This window comes from Zophobas morio, unplaced genomic scaffold (genome assembly GCF_036711695.1).
Source record: "Zophobas morio isolate AGI-343-1 ecotype UQ-CSIRO unplaced genomic scaffold, CSIRO_AGI_Zmor_V1 ptg000024l, whole genome shotgun sequence".
Taxonomy (NCBI): Eukaryota; Metazoa; Arthropoda; class Insecta; order Coleoptera; family Tenebrionidae; genus Zophobas; species Zophobas morio.
Window position 1 is genome coordinate 2,780,158 of NW_026972129.1, and position 14,681 is coordinate 2,794,838.

The 14,681-nt window shown below is 35.1% G+C and overlaps 1 protein-coding gene across 2 annotated transcripts in view; it reads left to right on the top strand.

Annotated features, from left to right (window-relative positions):
- LOC135135034 (ras-related and estrogen-regulated growth inhibitor-like protein) overlaps positions 1-14,681 on the top strand; it is a 43,205-nt gene that overhangs the window by 6,943 nt on the left and 21,581 nt on the right. Inside the window, exon 2 of one of the 2 annotated variants that reach the window (XM_064063972.1) lies at positions 7,302-7,358. The exons of the other annotated variant lie outside the window; for it this stretch is intronic. Within the exon in view, the coding sequence (XP_063920042.1) occupies positions 7,302-7,358 (57 nt within the window). The remainder of the gene's footprint in view (positions 1-7,301; positions 7,359-14,681) is intronic. 2 annotated transcript variants of the gene reach the window in all.

Sequence of the window (14,681 nt, forward strand, 5' to 3'; positions counted from 1 at the left end):
AATAGAAATGGCAAATACTATAGGAAATAATCATTTCAAAAAAAGATTAATATCATTAGAAAATAAAATATTGTATTTCATTCGGAGTTTAAGTGACTTTATGTGACTCGTAAGGACTTAATTCGCCTCGCTATCGCTCGTCGTTTAATCGTCTATCCTCCGTCACATAAAGTATCACTTAAACTTCTAATAAAATAAATATCTATTATTTTCAAACGTCATATAATTGACACTTGTAGGATGTTGTTACTGAAGTTTTAAGTCTCATTTCTATGACAACGTGTTGAGCGGCGTATAAGTACTACTTACACTCCGCCAAGATATATATAGAATACATTCATGTGCAAACCATCGTGGTTGTCAATCATAGTAATCATGTTAAGTTAGTGCAAGGCAATTTTTTAATGAAGCAAAGAGACACAAAATAATCGTTTTAAAAGAATGTTAACCGTGTGAAAATAATATATTGTTTTTCATTTTACACATAAAATTACACTCGTTTTCGTTTGTAAGTAATGATGGCTCCAGTACGGATCTGGACTCTTATACTTCTAACATTTGGTGACTATCGGCACGCGACAACTTTGAGTTGTAAATAGTCCTTACCATTGTACTATTGTCCGTTTCGTTATTAAAGAACAGACATATCATATGTATTAACAGGCTGTCGAAAAAAATTGTATTAATATCATCTAAAAGATTTATATTATTGGTACTTAAACTTTAGTTCATTTCTTGAAATGGATGTCGCTCAGAAATTTCATTCAATTCTATTTTTAAAATGTAACCTTTGTATAACCGGTTGAAAGAAAAAGTGTGTCAGTAGGTTCTGTATTTAATTTTAAATATGTGAAGTGCATGCGTGTGTCTGAATTTAGGGTACAAAGCACCGTTCATTTTAATTTGTAGCTTTTTTCATCGGTAAAAATAAATCAATTATTTACCTAACGCAGTTTCGCCAAAGTAATACATTATTATCAGGATGACAATAGAACCTTCATGGGGATACAAACTGTATGGCTTAATACTTGTCATTTAATTATATTTATAATTATCATAAATAATTATCTCCAATGCGATGTTTAATTTCGTTGTAAACTTGGCGAAACACTGGGCCTACATAATTTTTTCGGAGAGTACTTTCAACCGGAATATGTCGATTGCAGTGTTTTTCTAGGAATTCTTGAAGAGGGCCTTTCTCCAATTTTTTTAAAGTTATATTGGACTGGATCATCATTTTACATAAATCGAAATTAAACTGAAACTGCTCATCTTTTGTGGAAGTAGATGCAACAGATTCATGTATGGTCTGCTGTTTAATTTTAGAAACTTCAAACATTTTCTTCCTTTCTACATGAAGAGTCGTTCTGACATGTTGCGTCACGTTATATTTTTTATCACTATGAATCTAAAACAACGTACATATACAGGATTAACAAAGGAAAATAGATAAAAAAAAATTAGTGGGCTTACAGTTTTCACACAAGCTCTGCAGAATATTTTGTTGTTTTCTAATTTTAATTCTGGAAAATCCCTTACCCACTCATCTGGCGTCGATTTTACTTTCGGCATTCGTTTAAAATATCAGTAATATTACCAAAAAGAACTCAACATGTAACAAGGGAGAACCACGTATAACACTGTACTACGACAGATGCGATAGACTGATGGTTGTGAAATAAACGGTTCATTTACTTAAAAGTTTCCATTAGAAAAATTTTAAGGTAGGTAGTTGGGTACAATAATCCTTTTTTCTAGAAAATCTTCAACGGTCTTGCCGCAAAATGTCGAAAAAGAACATCTGGTTAAAAGCTTTAATTCATTATCAACGGAAGTAAGGATTTAAAGTCATAAAATCAATGGAGTATTTTTCCAATCCTATAATAAAATTTTATTACCCAAACGACCGGAACCTATTCACAGAAAGGGTCTTGAGTAAGTGTACTTCAATGGTCAAGTCCAGGTAAAATGCATACGATACGATACGGCTAACTAGCAAGTATTTGTCATCCCGACAAGGCCGGCATTTGAACAAAATATGCATTAAAACTCATATTCGTCGAAAAAAGCATTAAATAAGCATATAAGTTTTAATATGCACAAAATTGAAAAAAAAGCAAATAAGCATAAAAAAAATGTGTCAAATGACTCCAAATTGTATCACAGTTACAGATACAGGGTGTTATTGAAAGGTACGTACAACAAAATTCACAGTTATTCGCGAAGTCAAAGAAGTCTGAAAAACTTATTTTGTGTTATCAAAATTCTAAGGGGAAAATTAACCCTTATCCAACCTTTTCAGACGCTACTGAAGGATAAATAGGTAAAATTAATTATTATTTTAATAAATCCTAGCAAGTGTAACAATAAAACTTTTGTCAAGACTAAATGTTGCTATAGAAACGAAAGATGATCTTTTTATCAGAGGCGTACAACCAATTTGGACATAGATTTTAATAATTTTTATCTCTAAAAGGAGAACACTTTTACCTGAACTTTTTTTTACTTTTAGCACTTATACTTCGAGACCAATTGCCGATTTTATTTTGTACGTACCTTTCAATAACACGCTGTATAAAAAAGTTTTAAAGTGCTTACATTTTTCACAAAAAGCATTTAACCTAGAAATCCGCTCTCTAGTTATGAGAGTTTGCTGCTTGCAAATTTCGTGCATGACAATGTGACTAGGTAAATTTCTTACCGTATTAAACTCAAATAAAATAATCATAAAATTTTACCAGTTATTGCCGAAAGTTATTTCGACAGGACTTCCCTCGCCCCCGAAGTGCAATGCCACAAATCCTGCTTCTTTGAAAAATTAAAAAAAATAGATTTTGCGAATTTATATTCAATAAAACAATTACAAGAGTATTCTATTTTATAAAATTTAGGATTATAAATATTTTTGAGATGTCATAACATTGATAGGGAATTTGGGCAAATTGTGATTAGCGTTTTACCATTTACACGATATTTCTAACATACATATAAAATACAATCGGTCCGGTAGTTTTGGAGATTATCTGCCTAATAAAAATTTGAAGAGACGACTCACAGACTGAACCAGGAGAGCTAATTTTTCATACTCTATGGGTCATGAAATGTCGAGAAAACATACAAGTAGCCAGCTGCCCCCCGATAGCTCGATTACAATACTTTCTTTCCTTACGCTGAAGAAGTAAAAATAAAATTCGCAAAATTAAATTTCATAATTTTTCGAATACTTTGTATTTTATAGAACGTTTATTCCCACAACACCGAAAACACAAAATATTTGTCGACGCGTTTCGCCAACCACGTTGACATTATCTAGACAAAGCTAAACTCTGTATTTGTTCGACTATATTTCTAGGGCGAAGGAAGTTGTGTTTAAGTAACCCTAGATCACATTTTTGTTCAACATTCAGTGATGTAACACACTTGACTTCGCTACAATATCCACATCACGTTTGTTCATTGGACGAAATGTTTGTCTGGGCGCAACAACGACGATCACTCCGCCGATAAGCACTGAAGTTACAGGTTATTCTTGTAAAGGTTCCGGGAGATACTTTTTTATGCATTCATCAATGAATCATACTTTAGTTTTGTTTATTATAACCAGTGCAATGATTAATGGATCGTACCAACGATAATGGAAAAATATGAATGCGTTGTAAAGCACATGGACTAACTACAGTGTTGTGGAGGTAGGATGTGTATATCTGCCATAACCACACACCACTAGGTGGACAAGGGTAGCGCCAGTCATCACTGGTCCGCTACCTGCATTGTATCTAGAGTTAGTCGGTTATTAATAAATAATAATTCCAAATATCGGACTTTGACTGTTACCCCGCCTGGTACTACAGACGACTCGACAGTGTAATAATAACAGCTTATCTATTCTATTATTGTATTCTCACATTGTGAAAATGGGTTGTGCTGTTTCCGATTTGAAGGAAAAAAAAAATTGGAAAGGGCGAGAATCGTACAGGTACTCATATAGCTGCCTCATTTTCCAGTATTACTAGGCGACGTATTAAGCGGTAAAAGCACAGGTGCTGAGCATAATAATTATGATAATAATAATAAACAAAAGCAGGGTGGATTCACAAAACACAAGTGTAGGAGTATAATATTTTATAAAATTTAAGTAAACAAAATTTTGCGGGGATGTCATGACGTTGTTGGTGGGGATGATTAGACAAATTTTGGTTAGCATTTTACCACCTACATGGTATTTCTAATATCAATACAAAATTTGACAAAAATCGGCCCAGTACTTTCGGAGATTATCTGTCTAATAAAAATCCGTGACGGCAAACAGACGGACAGACTGACAGACGGAAATGGGAGACCTATTTCTTCGTACTTTAGGGGTCATCCGAATCTCCGAAAGTACTGGGTCGATTGTTGTCGAATTTTGTATTTATATTAGGTAGATGGTAAAACGCTAACCAAAATTTGTGTACTCATCCCCACCACTAATGTGATGACGTCACTTCAAAATTGTACATAGTAATTAGGTTTTAAATTGTATCAAATAACATAGTCTTATACATGTAGTTTATGACCTCGAATTGAGTTTTTACCGGAAACGTCCAGATTTTTGGAAAAAAAATCAAAATTAGGAAACAACATTTTGACATTTAATTTGAAATCTACAAAACCGAATGCTTTGAAATCTTGCAGATGGTTTACAGTTATGATAAGCATAATAAAATTTTAATCACAATATATTTAGTTATCCCCTCCAAAAAATTTGATGACGTCACTCCAAAATTTTGCTAAATAAATCCTATCTAAAATGTAAAAATATGATGAGTCTCTTCTTGTAATTTATCATTCCATTCACATTTTTTGGATTTGCATATACAGGGTGACTCAAAAAATTTAATGAATGCGCAAATTTATTTTATTGATTTAATCAAGAACTACAAAACCGAATGCTTTGAAATCTAATGCGAAAAAAAACATAATAGGCATGCAGTCGTCACGTTTCCGACAGCGAGGGAAGTACTGTCTAAACTCTTTATACCATTTTTTTTTTGTTTTTATTCCCATATTACAGTGTCCAAATTGTGTTTGAGTATATCTAATAATTATCTCCAGCATTAAAATTAATATTTCAAAAGAATAGGGGAAATGATTATTCTGTGCTGAAGGTCTGTTGTCGGCAACCTGTCATAAATTATTATTCTTCGATATCGGCTTACGATATCTTTATGACCATGTCCGATAATCGTCTATCCCGGTGCAACAGGTATATACATTTTAGGAAGAATTGCTGGTTCCGTTTAAGGCAAAATAGGTATACTTGTCCAAAAGGTATAAGGTTATATGACCATCATAAAAGTAGTTGACCGCTAATAAATACCCCCTTTGTGTGGTTCGCACTAAGCTTACCGGTTGGCAATAAATCGTCTTCTAAACATTTCTTGCTCACATTTAACAGGGCCGGCTTTCAAAGCGAGTGGTTATTTCGGAACCCTTAGCGGCTGCAGGTAGTAAAGAAATAGTGGAGTGGTGGATTTTCATATTTAGTGAAAGCCGACCCTGAACGAAACCATAACAGCCGGTCGAGGTGCAGTGGACACGTTATTTACGACCCTAAAACCTTTTCTATTGTAAACAACTTAACTTCGACACAATGGGATGATTTTATGATGGCCATATAACCTTACAGCTTTTGGTCCACTATACGTTGTTGGTTTGTGTCTGGCTTATGCTTATCTACGTTCACAGTGGACAGAGTGAACTCTGTAAGAGTTGTTAAACTGCGCAAATGCAGAACGGAATAACTCCCGGCTGAACATAGAAACGGCTAACCTCAAACTGAGTCAATCAAAATATCTAACCTACAATTTCGTACGATATTCGAACTTGACAACTAGCAGTACAGAACAGACTCGCAGTGTGAAACTGCCATCCCGATTTTCTATTAGATAGATAATCCCCGAAAGTACTGGGCCCATTGTTGTCAAATTTTGCATTTACATTAGGATATCATGTAGATGGTAAAACGCTAACCAATAATGTGACAACGTCACTTCAAAATTGTATATAGTAAATGGGTTTTAAATTGTATAAAACAACATAGGCCTACACATGCAATTTAAGACGCCGTGTTGAGTTTTTACCCGAAATTTAATTTTGAATCTGCAAAAGCGAATGCTTTGAAATCTTGCAGATGTTTTAAAGTTATGATAAGCATAATAAATTTTTAATCAAAATATTTTTGCTTATCACCTCCAAAAAAATAATGACGTGAAATTTTGCCGAATAAATCCTATCTAAAATGTCCAAAATATGATGAGTCTATGCTTGTTATTTATCATTCCATTCATATTTTTTGCATTTTGCCTATACAGGGTAACTCAAAAAAATTAATGACTTATTATTAGTCAATTTATACAGCCTGATGTCGAAAGATTATTGTCCTGAGTAAACTTCACGTTCCTAAGTAGTAGCAATGTCTAGAAAAAATTATTTGAAGTTAAATATAAATTGTTCTACACGCCGCTGGTAGTGTTTCTTAACCTACTTTTTTCAATCACTGGCACAGAACGACTCGGAATAAGAACCAAACAAGTGACTAATAAAAAGCAATGTGCAAAAAAAACGAAAAGGGTCAGTCACGTATCAGTTGTTCTGTAGCACGCGGGCGGGTTTATGGTGAATTTTTCCAATGCCCTAAAATTTTGCAAACAGTTCAAGGTTATCGTAAGCATGTAGCAAGTAGCCCCTCCAAAAAAAAACTGATGACGTCATCCCAAATTTTTTCCGAATAAATCTTATCCAAAATATGCAAAATTTCAAAATATTATTTGCCTATATTTATGGTTTATCAATGCATTCACATTAAATAGAATTACTTACACAAGATCACTAAAAAGTGATCGAAGGCTATTTCGACAGAACTTCTCTCGCCCTATCTCGCTATAATTCAACCAATTCTGCTCTTTAAAAAAAAATGTAAAATTTGATTTTACGATTCTCGTTTTGTGACAACCTCTGTAAAGTAAAAATCAGCGGCATAAATAACACCCCCGCAGCCCCTGCGTTGTACGGACAATGTAAAATGTGTTTATTTAAAGTACATAATTCAGTTAGAAACCAAGATAGGAAAGAAGCCGCAGTTCCGAGCGCCAGGAAAGTACTGGCTAAACTCTTTAGACCAATTTTTTTACGACTACTTTTCCAAAGACTAAAATCTTCCCATCAAAAGCTTGCAAGTGTGCATTGGAAGTTTTGTGAACAACATTTTAAAACTAACCTGCTTTAATTTTAAATAATTTTAATGTATGTTTTCTTTTCAGCTTTATCAGTACGCTTCCTTACGAAGCGATACATTGGAGAATACGATCACCAATCAGGTAAATATATATATGTATATAGGTATATTAGCAGTTATTTTTACAAAAATCGTTTGGACCGACAATCAGTTTTTATTATACTTTAATTTAATGAAAAACATGCACCTACCTAATCAAATTTTTTCAGTATTGATGATGATTGACGATTAGTTGTAAATTGAAATCTTGAATATGAAAACTTCTTCTGTACAAACAGGTGTGTACTAAACATGCGGCAAAAATTCAGGAGTGCTTGGACAAACAGAAACGTTGAGAGGAATGTTAGATTGAGTTAGGTTTACCTGTATGTAAAATGTACAAAATATGTCCGCTATGTCGTTTCCTTCTATTTTTACTTCCCGAGCGTAAGCAAAGGAAGTATTGTAATCGAGTCCGTCGGCCGACTCTCTACTTTTACGTTTTCTCGATCTTTCATGACCCCTAGAAGACGAAGAAATAGGTCTCCCATTTCCGTCTGTCTGTCCGTCTGTCCGTCTGTCCGTCCGTCTGTCCATCTGTCCGTCTGCCGTCCCGGATTTTTATTAGACAGATAATCTCCGAAAGTACTCGACCGATTGTTGTGAAATTTTGTACTTATATTAAGAATATCATGTAGATGGTAAAACGCTAACCAAAATTTGTCTAATCATCCCCACCACTAATGCGATGACGTCACTTCAAAATTGTACATAGTAAATGGGTTTTCAATTGTATAAAATAACATAGTCCTACACATGTAGTTTACAACTCTGAATCGACTTTTCACCCGAAACGTCCAGATTTTTGGAAAAAAAATCAAAATTATAAAACAACATTTTGAAATTTAATTTTTAATCTGCTAACCAGAATGTTTTGAAATGTTGCAGATGTTTTAAGGCTATAAAGAGCATCATAAATCTTTAGTCAAAAAATATTTGCTTATCCCCTCCAAAAACTTGATGACGTCAGCTCAAAAGTTTGTGGAATAAATCATATCTAAAATGTACAAAATATGATGAGTCTGTACTTGTGATCTATCACTCCATTCATATTTTTTGGATTTGCATATACAGGGTGACTCAAAAAAATTAATGAATGCGTAAATTTATTTTACTGATTTACTCAGAAACTACAAAACCGAATGCTCTGAAATCTTGCAGATGTTTTAAGGTCATAAAGAGCATAATAAATGTTTAGTCAAAATATATTTGCTTATCCCCTCCAAAAACTTGATGAGGTCAGCTCGAAAGTTTGCTGAATAAATCATATCTAAAATGTACAAAATATGATGAGTCTGTACTTGTGATCTATCACTCCATTCATATTTTTTGGATTTGCTTATACAGGGTGATTCAAAAAAATAAATGAAAGCGTAAATTTATTTTACTGATTTACTCAGGAACTACAAAACCGAATGCTTCGAAATCTTGAAGATATTTTAAAATTATCATAAGCATGGTAAATTTTTGATCAAAATGTATTTGGTCGTCCCCCCTAAAAAATTTATGACGTCACCACAAAATTTTGCTGAATAAATCCTATCTAAAATGTACAAAATATGGTGAGTCTCTTCTTGTGATTTATCATTCCATTCAAATTTTTTCGATTTGCATATACAGGGTGACTCAAAAAAATTAATGAATGCGTAAATTTATTTTATTGATTTAATCAGGAACTACAAAACCGAATGCTTCGAAATTTTGCAGATGTTTTAAGGTTATAAAGAGCATAATAAATTTTTAGTCAAAATATATTTGGTTATCTTCTACAAAAAACTGATGACGTCAGCTCAAAAGTTTGCCGAATAAATCGTATCTAAAATGTACAAAATATGATGAGTCTGTACTTGTGATTTATCATTCCATTCATATTTTTGGATTTGCATATGCAGGGTGACTCAAAAAAATTAATGAAGGCGTGAATTTATTTTATCGATTTAATCAGGAATTACAAAACCGAATGCTTTGAAATCTTGGGAATATTTTAAAGTTATTATAAGCATGGTAAACTTTTGTTCAAAATGTATTTGTTCATCCCTCCTAAAAAAATTGATGACGTCACCCTTAAATTTTGCTGAATAAATCCTATCTAAAATGCAAAAAATATGATGAGTTTGTACTTGTGATTTATCATTCCATTCATATTTTTTAGATTTTCTTAAGAGGTGGTTCAAAAAAATTAATGAAGTCAATTTATTTTATTGATTAAATTAAAGGCAACACTTATTATTAGTATTACACCCCAACCAACCCAATTTGGTAGACACAAAATTTGTTAAAGGAAAAACTCGGTTGAAACATAAGGGTAGCACGCTTATTTACATCGACTTTAACATTACAGACCTGCATTTGTTTTATGCGCTCACTTGGTTTCGCGAATGTGGAATAGACATGTTTATAATCAACCAATTGTGAATTTCACCATCAAGAATTAAAATAAAACCCAATGTTTTATATAATAAGCGGAAGTCGAAGCAATAAAACCGATGGTCGTTTTGTTTACAGTTTCTCTGTTTGACTCTCACGTATGCTGTTACGCTTGTCATCTTAAATTAAGAATGTTTATACATAAACGATTTTCAGTTGCCCCTCATATTACTAGACAGCGGATTTCTGTCGGGCTACGTCACGATTATAGGGGGGGACGTGCTGGATCGCCGGGTGATAGATAATCACCGAATTTAATCGGTACTAATTCCATAAATATAATTAACGATTTATTAATCAAACGGCTAAGTAAATGAGAACGGGAATTAACAGCAGAGTGCAACGAAACAGCGTTATTCTAACCTCAAATAAACGAAGTGCAGTCCGCAACCGCAATGAATTCGCATCCCGTAAGAGCCGTACCGAGTTTGGCCTTGCCTAGCCCGACAGAAATCCGCTCTCTAGATATTACACACCGGCGCCGTATACGTGAGTAAATTGTTTCGTTATTTTATTGATTATAAGAAATCAATATTCAAAACGACCCAATTCATTTTCCCGAAAATTTGGGAATACAATAATTTTATTCTTAGTATTACACTACATCTATCCCAACTGATATACGTGTCCTTGCAAAAATGTTGATGACGTCATCACAATTTTTTTTTAAATTCCCACTACAAAAATGTAATGAGAAAAAAAAACACAATAGGCATGCAGTCGTCAAGTTTCCAACAGCGAGGCAAGTACTGTCTAAACTCTTTAGACCAATTTTTTCATGTCCTGGCACTCTGGCACCCATTACGGAGAAACGCTATTTTCCCTAGTTAGTTCTTTGAGAGATGGTTTAAAGTCTAAGACAGTTTTAGACGCACAGTAGGGTGCCTCTAAAACTCTTAATGCGGCATAGCTCTCTTATATTATACTAGCCTCGCGCTATCTTTGTTTAACACATAGGTTAGGTTCCTCTCTGTCGAATTCCGACCACAGGCAGTTTGCCGTACTTTCTAAAAGTAATAGTAGATCTAGTGACTTTAGTTGGGTTCGGTAAATATTTCAATTTCCCGCCTGAATACAGCCAGGTGACGTCAGCAAACCTGCGTATGTCCATACCATATTTACTTGTATCATGTGGGTGCCGCTGATTCTCTAAGTTCATAATACTTTAACAGAGAGGTTGATGTGCTGCAGTGCCATCTAGTGGCAAGTTACAGCAAAATCGATAACGCGAAAATATTCTCCATGGTCAAATACCAACGTATATCAATTTTCATGAGGATCGGTTGATTGGTATAGAAGTTGATGTGTTGTAGCGCCATCTAGTGGCGAGTTACAGCAAAATGGATAGGGCGAAAATATTCTCCATAGTCAAATGCCAACGTGTACCAATTTTTATGAGAATCGGTTGAACGGTGTAGAAGTTAATGTGCTGTAGCGCCATCTAGTGGCTAGTTACAGCAAAGCGGATACCACAAAAACCTTCTCCATGAAAAACCACTTACATGTGCCAAATTTCATGGTGATCGGTCAAACGATTTCGGAGTCTATCGATCACAGATATATATACCAACATCCATTTTTATATATATAGATAAATCTTATCGCTTTTGAGGGATTATTATTGAAGTCACTCTTATGCGCAAAGGTTTATAGCAGAAATTTTTGTTTGTATGGTGGGAGTGTTACCTATATCCCTACCCTACTCCCTTGCTTCGAATTTGACTCGTCTGTATATCAAATGATGCATGTTTTGGTAACTGGGTTAGAAATGATTCGAACTTTTGGTGGCGTATTATCGCCGCTTCAAAGTCGACTGGAAGTTAAACTGAACCGGTGTCAGATCCGATAGTATGACAATCGATTCTGTTCGAATTTCGTACAGGGTCTTCACGTGACCTGCCATATTTCCTGGTTTTATCAGTATTTTGTGTGTAAGCAAGTAAGTCTTTGCATTGTCTGGAATTTGGTTTCCGAGGTTTTTTCTAGAGTTTTTTCCACCATACCATTGATGCATATGTAGCAATAGGTCTAACAATCGTCAGCTATGACCAATAGATCATCTTTGTCTTACTAAAAAGTTGGCGGTATGTCCACAACGCCGCTATTGCTTTTGTAAGAACCTTTTTACGTGAGCATTCCAAGTTAGTCATTTATCCGTGATTTCTCCTAGATAATTAACTTCCTTAGAAAACGTTGGGCATTTTTGCCCAAGTCATCCGCACAAGTCACGACGTAGAAGCCGTCTTCACTAAGCTTAACTATCAAGTTGGCAACAAAAAGTGACAGCAGAGGGGACAAAACTCCGCCTTGCAGACATCTTCTTACTGCAGACACTGTTGCCGACTCATCCCCAAAGCCAACTTTTATGGTTCGGCCGCTTAACATGGATTTTATCCACTTACTTGTTGAGGTTGGAACTTAGATCATATAATAAACAGATACCAACACGCCGTGTTCTTTCCCTAGGAGAGCCTGTGACGACATCCTTCTGTCACACATCTCTCTTGTGCATAGAGGGATTACAATGAAGCTATCTTTGCCTGATCACTATTTGAATTTTGCGCGTCTAACTTTTAGGAAGTATGTCTGAACTAACTTCGTAGGAAAGATGTTGACAGCTTGATTTTATAAATAATAATTTACAGTAGATAACGAAAGGAATAGTAAATTATTGGGCAGCCATTGTGATCCATTATGATTACATCACTTAAAATAGGGTCTTTGTTAAAAATTCTAAAATTGTTTTTCTTACAAGAACTCGAAAGACAGGTTAGAAGAAACATCTGTCAAAAGCGATTTGTTGCGCTGGTGCGGTACAAGGATGGAAGTGAAATAGACATATACAGATGAAATGCATATAACAAAGATGAAGATGTGGTGATCACACAAGGATAGCAGTATAGTACTCCTCTTGACGTAGAAAACGACAACAGAGAGCTTCATGTCTAGTCACAGCTTTCAGTTTGAGTATTGGTATCTATTTATTATATGATCTAAGGGTTGGAATGCCTCTACGTTCAGTACCTCTTTCGATAGATGCATGGGAGGTGTTGTCAAATGCGCCCTCTATGTCAATGAATATTTCCAGATCCACTTCTTGCGCGACATACGTCTTTTCAATGTTTTTGACCAAACAACGTAAAACGTTAAGTGTGGAGTTGCCTGATTGGTAGGCAAACGGCTTTCTAGATAGAAGAGTCTTCTTGAGATTTCCTCTAGGAAATGAGTTGATTAAAACATAATTGTCCTTAAAGTTCGTGTATTAAAAATGCGATCCGTTCGTTTTAAAAGCTTATTACGAACTAACTTTTAAGATCACAAATACACATATATAAAATATAAAATTCAAACTGAAGTACTCAGCGTTTCTCGGGCGGCTTATATTTATCGCCCTTTATAAACAGTAAAATAAACAGAGAATGTGTGGGATATGGTTGTAAAAATTTTTGTCTTAATTAACTATATCGAATTACAAAATCTCCTCTATCAACAGTTTTCTCCACGGCTTTTAAGAGAAAGGAGGTAAGACTAATAGGGCCGGAAGTCTTCTTCCCGTTTTAGAGATAAACGCCACTCGTACATACGTCCCTCCAGCTCTTCGGGATGTAACCGAGATAGTAACTAGCCTTAAAAATTGTTTTCAGGCTGGGTAGTAATTCATCGACCTCTGTCAATGTTGAAAAAATGGGATCTGTGCCTGACGATTCGAATACTTTGAAGCTTTTAACCACCCATTTGATTGATTCTTTTAGCCGTAAAAAATGTTACCTGCTAGGCTTTTGCACTCTTTAGTAAAGCGAGATTCAAAGTCTACGGACATTATTCCAGCCTGAGTACGAGCGTCTTCGTAGGATTTTGATCTACAGGAGTGGGTTTCCAACAGAACCCTTAAACTTTCTTCTAGATCCGTGGTGTAATTACCGTTCCAAGAGTACCTTCTGCAGCCGCACTGCTTGGGATAGTTCCTCTAATCCCTCACAGAACATGCTCGAAGAGAGTCTCTTAGATTTTCTCAATTCTTTGTTGCAATTACCGACAGCTTTTTTGAAGTCATCCCATGTACCTAATCTTTTAGTTCTGTTAAACAGCTTCTTTGCCTCTGAATTGAGATGATCGAGTTCTTTGTTCCACCAAGATATCACCTTTTGTCTCAAAGGACATTTTTTTTCATACGAAGAAATTATTAATATACGTAAGTAATATGAGGCACTATCAAGTTCCACTGGAGTTTCGATGTTGTAGCAGAGACCATTGGTTTCAGATTTTGTGAGCTCTTTGTCGAGACAATAATCTGTTTTTCTGGGTATTCTGCACTTTTCGCAGCTCCGAGTGGGCACTTTTATGTCGGCTTCCTTCACTACTCGCCAATTTTCAATCAAGTATGTTATAAACGGACACGATAGCGTTATGAACAGTACGCGGAAATCTATCTCATCGCTGCAACCCCCAGTTGAAGTAAGGTGTGTTTTACGGCGAGTAGCGGGGACGCTTTGAACTGGTCCACAAGGTCGTAGCCAGTGCGTCGCTAGGAGTGTTTACAGCTTGTTAAAAAACTACTTCTATATTACTATATTACTTCAAATAATAATACTCGATGCCGTTTTTAATTTTTCAAACACAGGACCACAGATTTGTGATCTTGAAATGTTACATTATGTTGATATAGTCCAAAAGAAAAATATATTTGTAATCAAACTATCGCCGCGACAGCACTGGATCTAGCGTATGAAACACAATTCCGCGCGTTGGTTATGAAGTTTATGATAGCGTTTATGAAGCTGGGTTTTTTCGTTTATTTACAATGTCTATGATATTACAAATCAAATATTTAAGGAGGGACTCACCTCGTTTGTTATTGTCCGTGCTGCCTCACATAAGATGTTGTGCGGTGGCGCAACATCTTAGAATTAGTTCTTTTGCACCAGCTAATGAGGCTTTT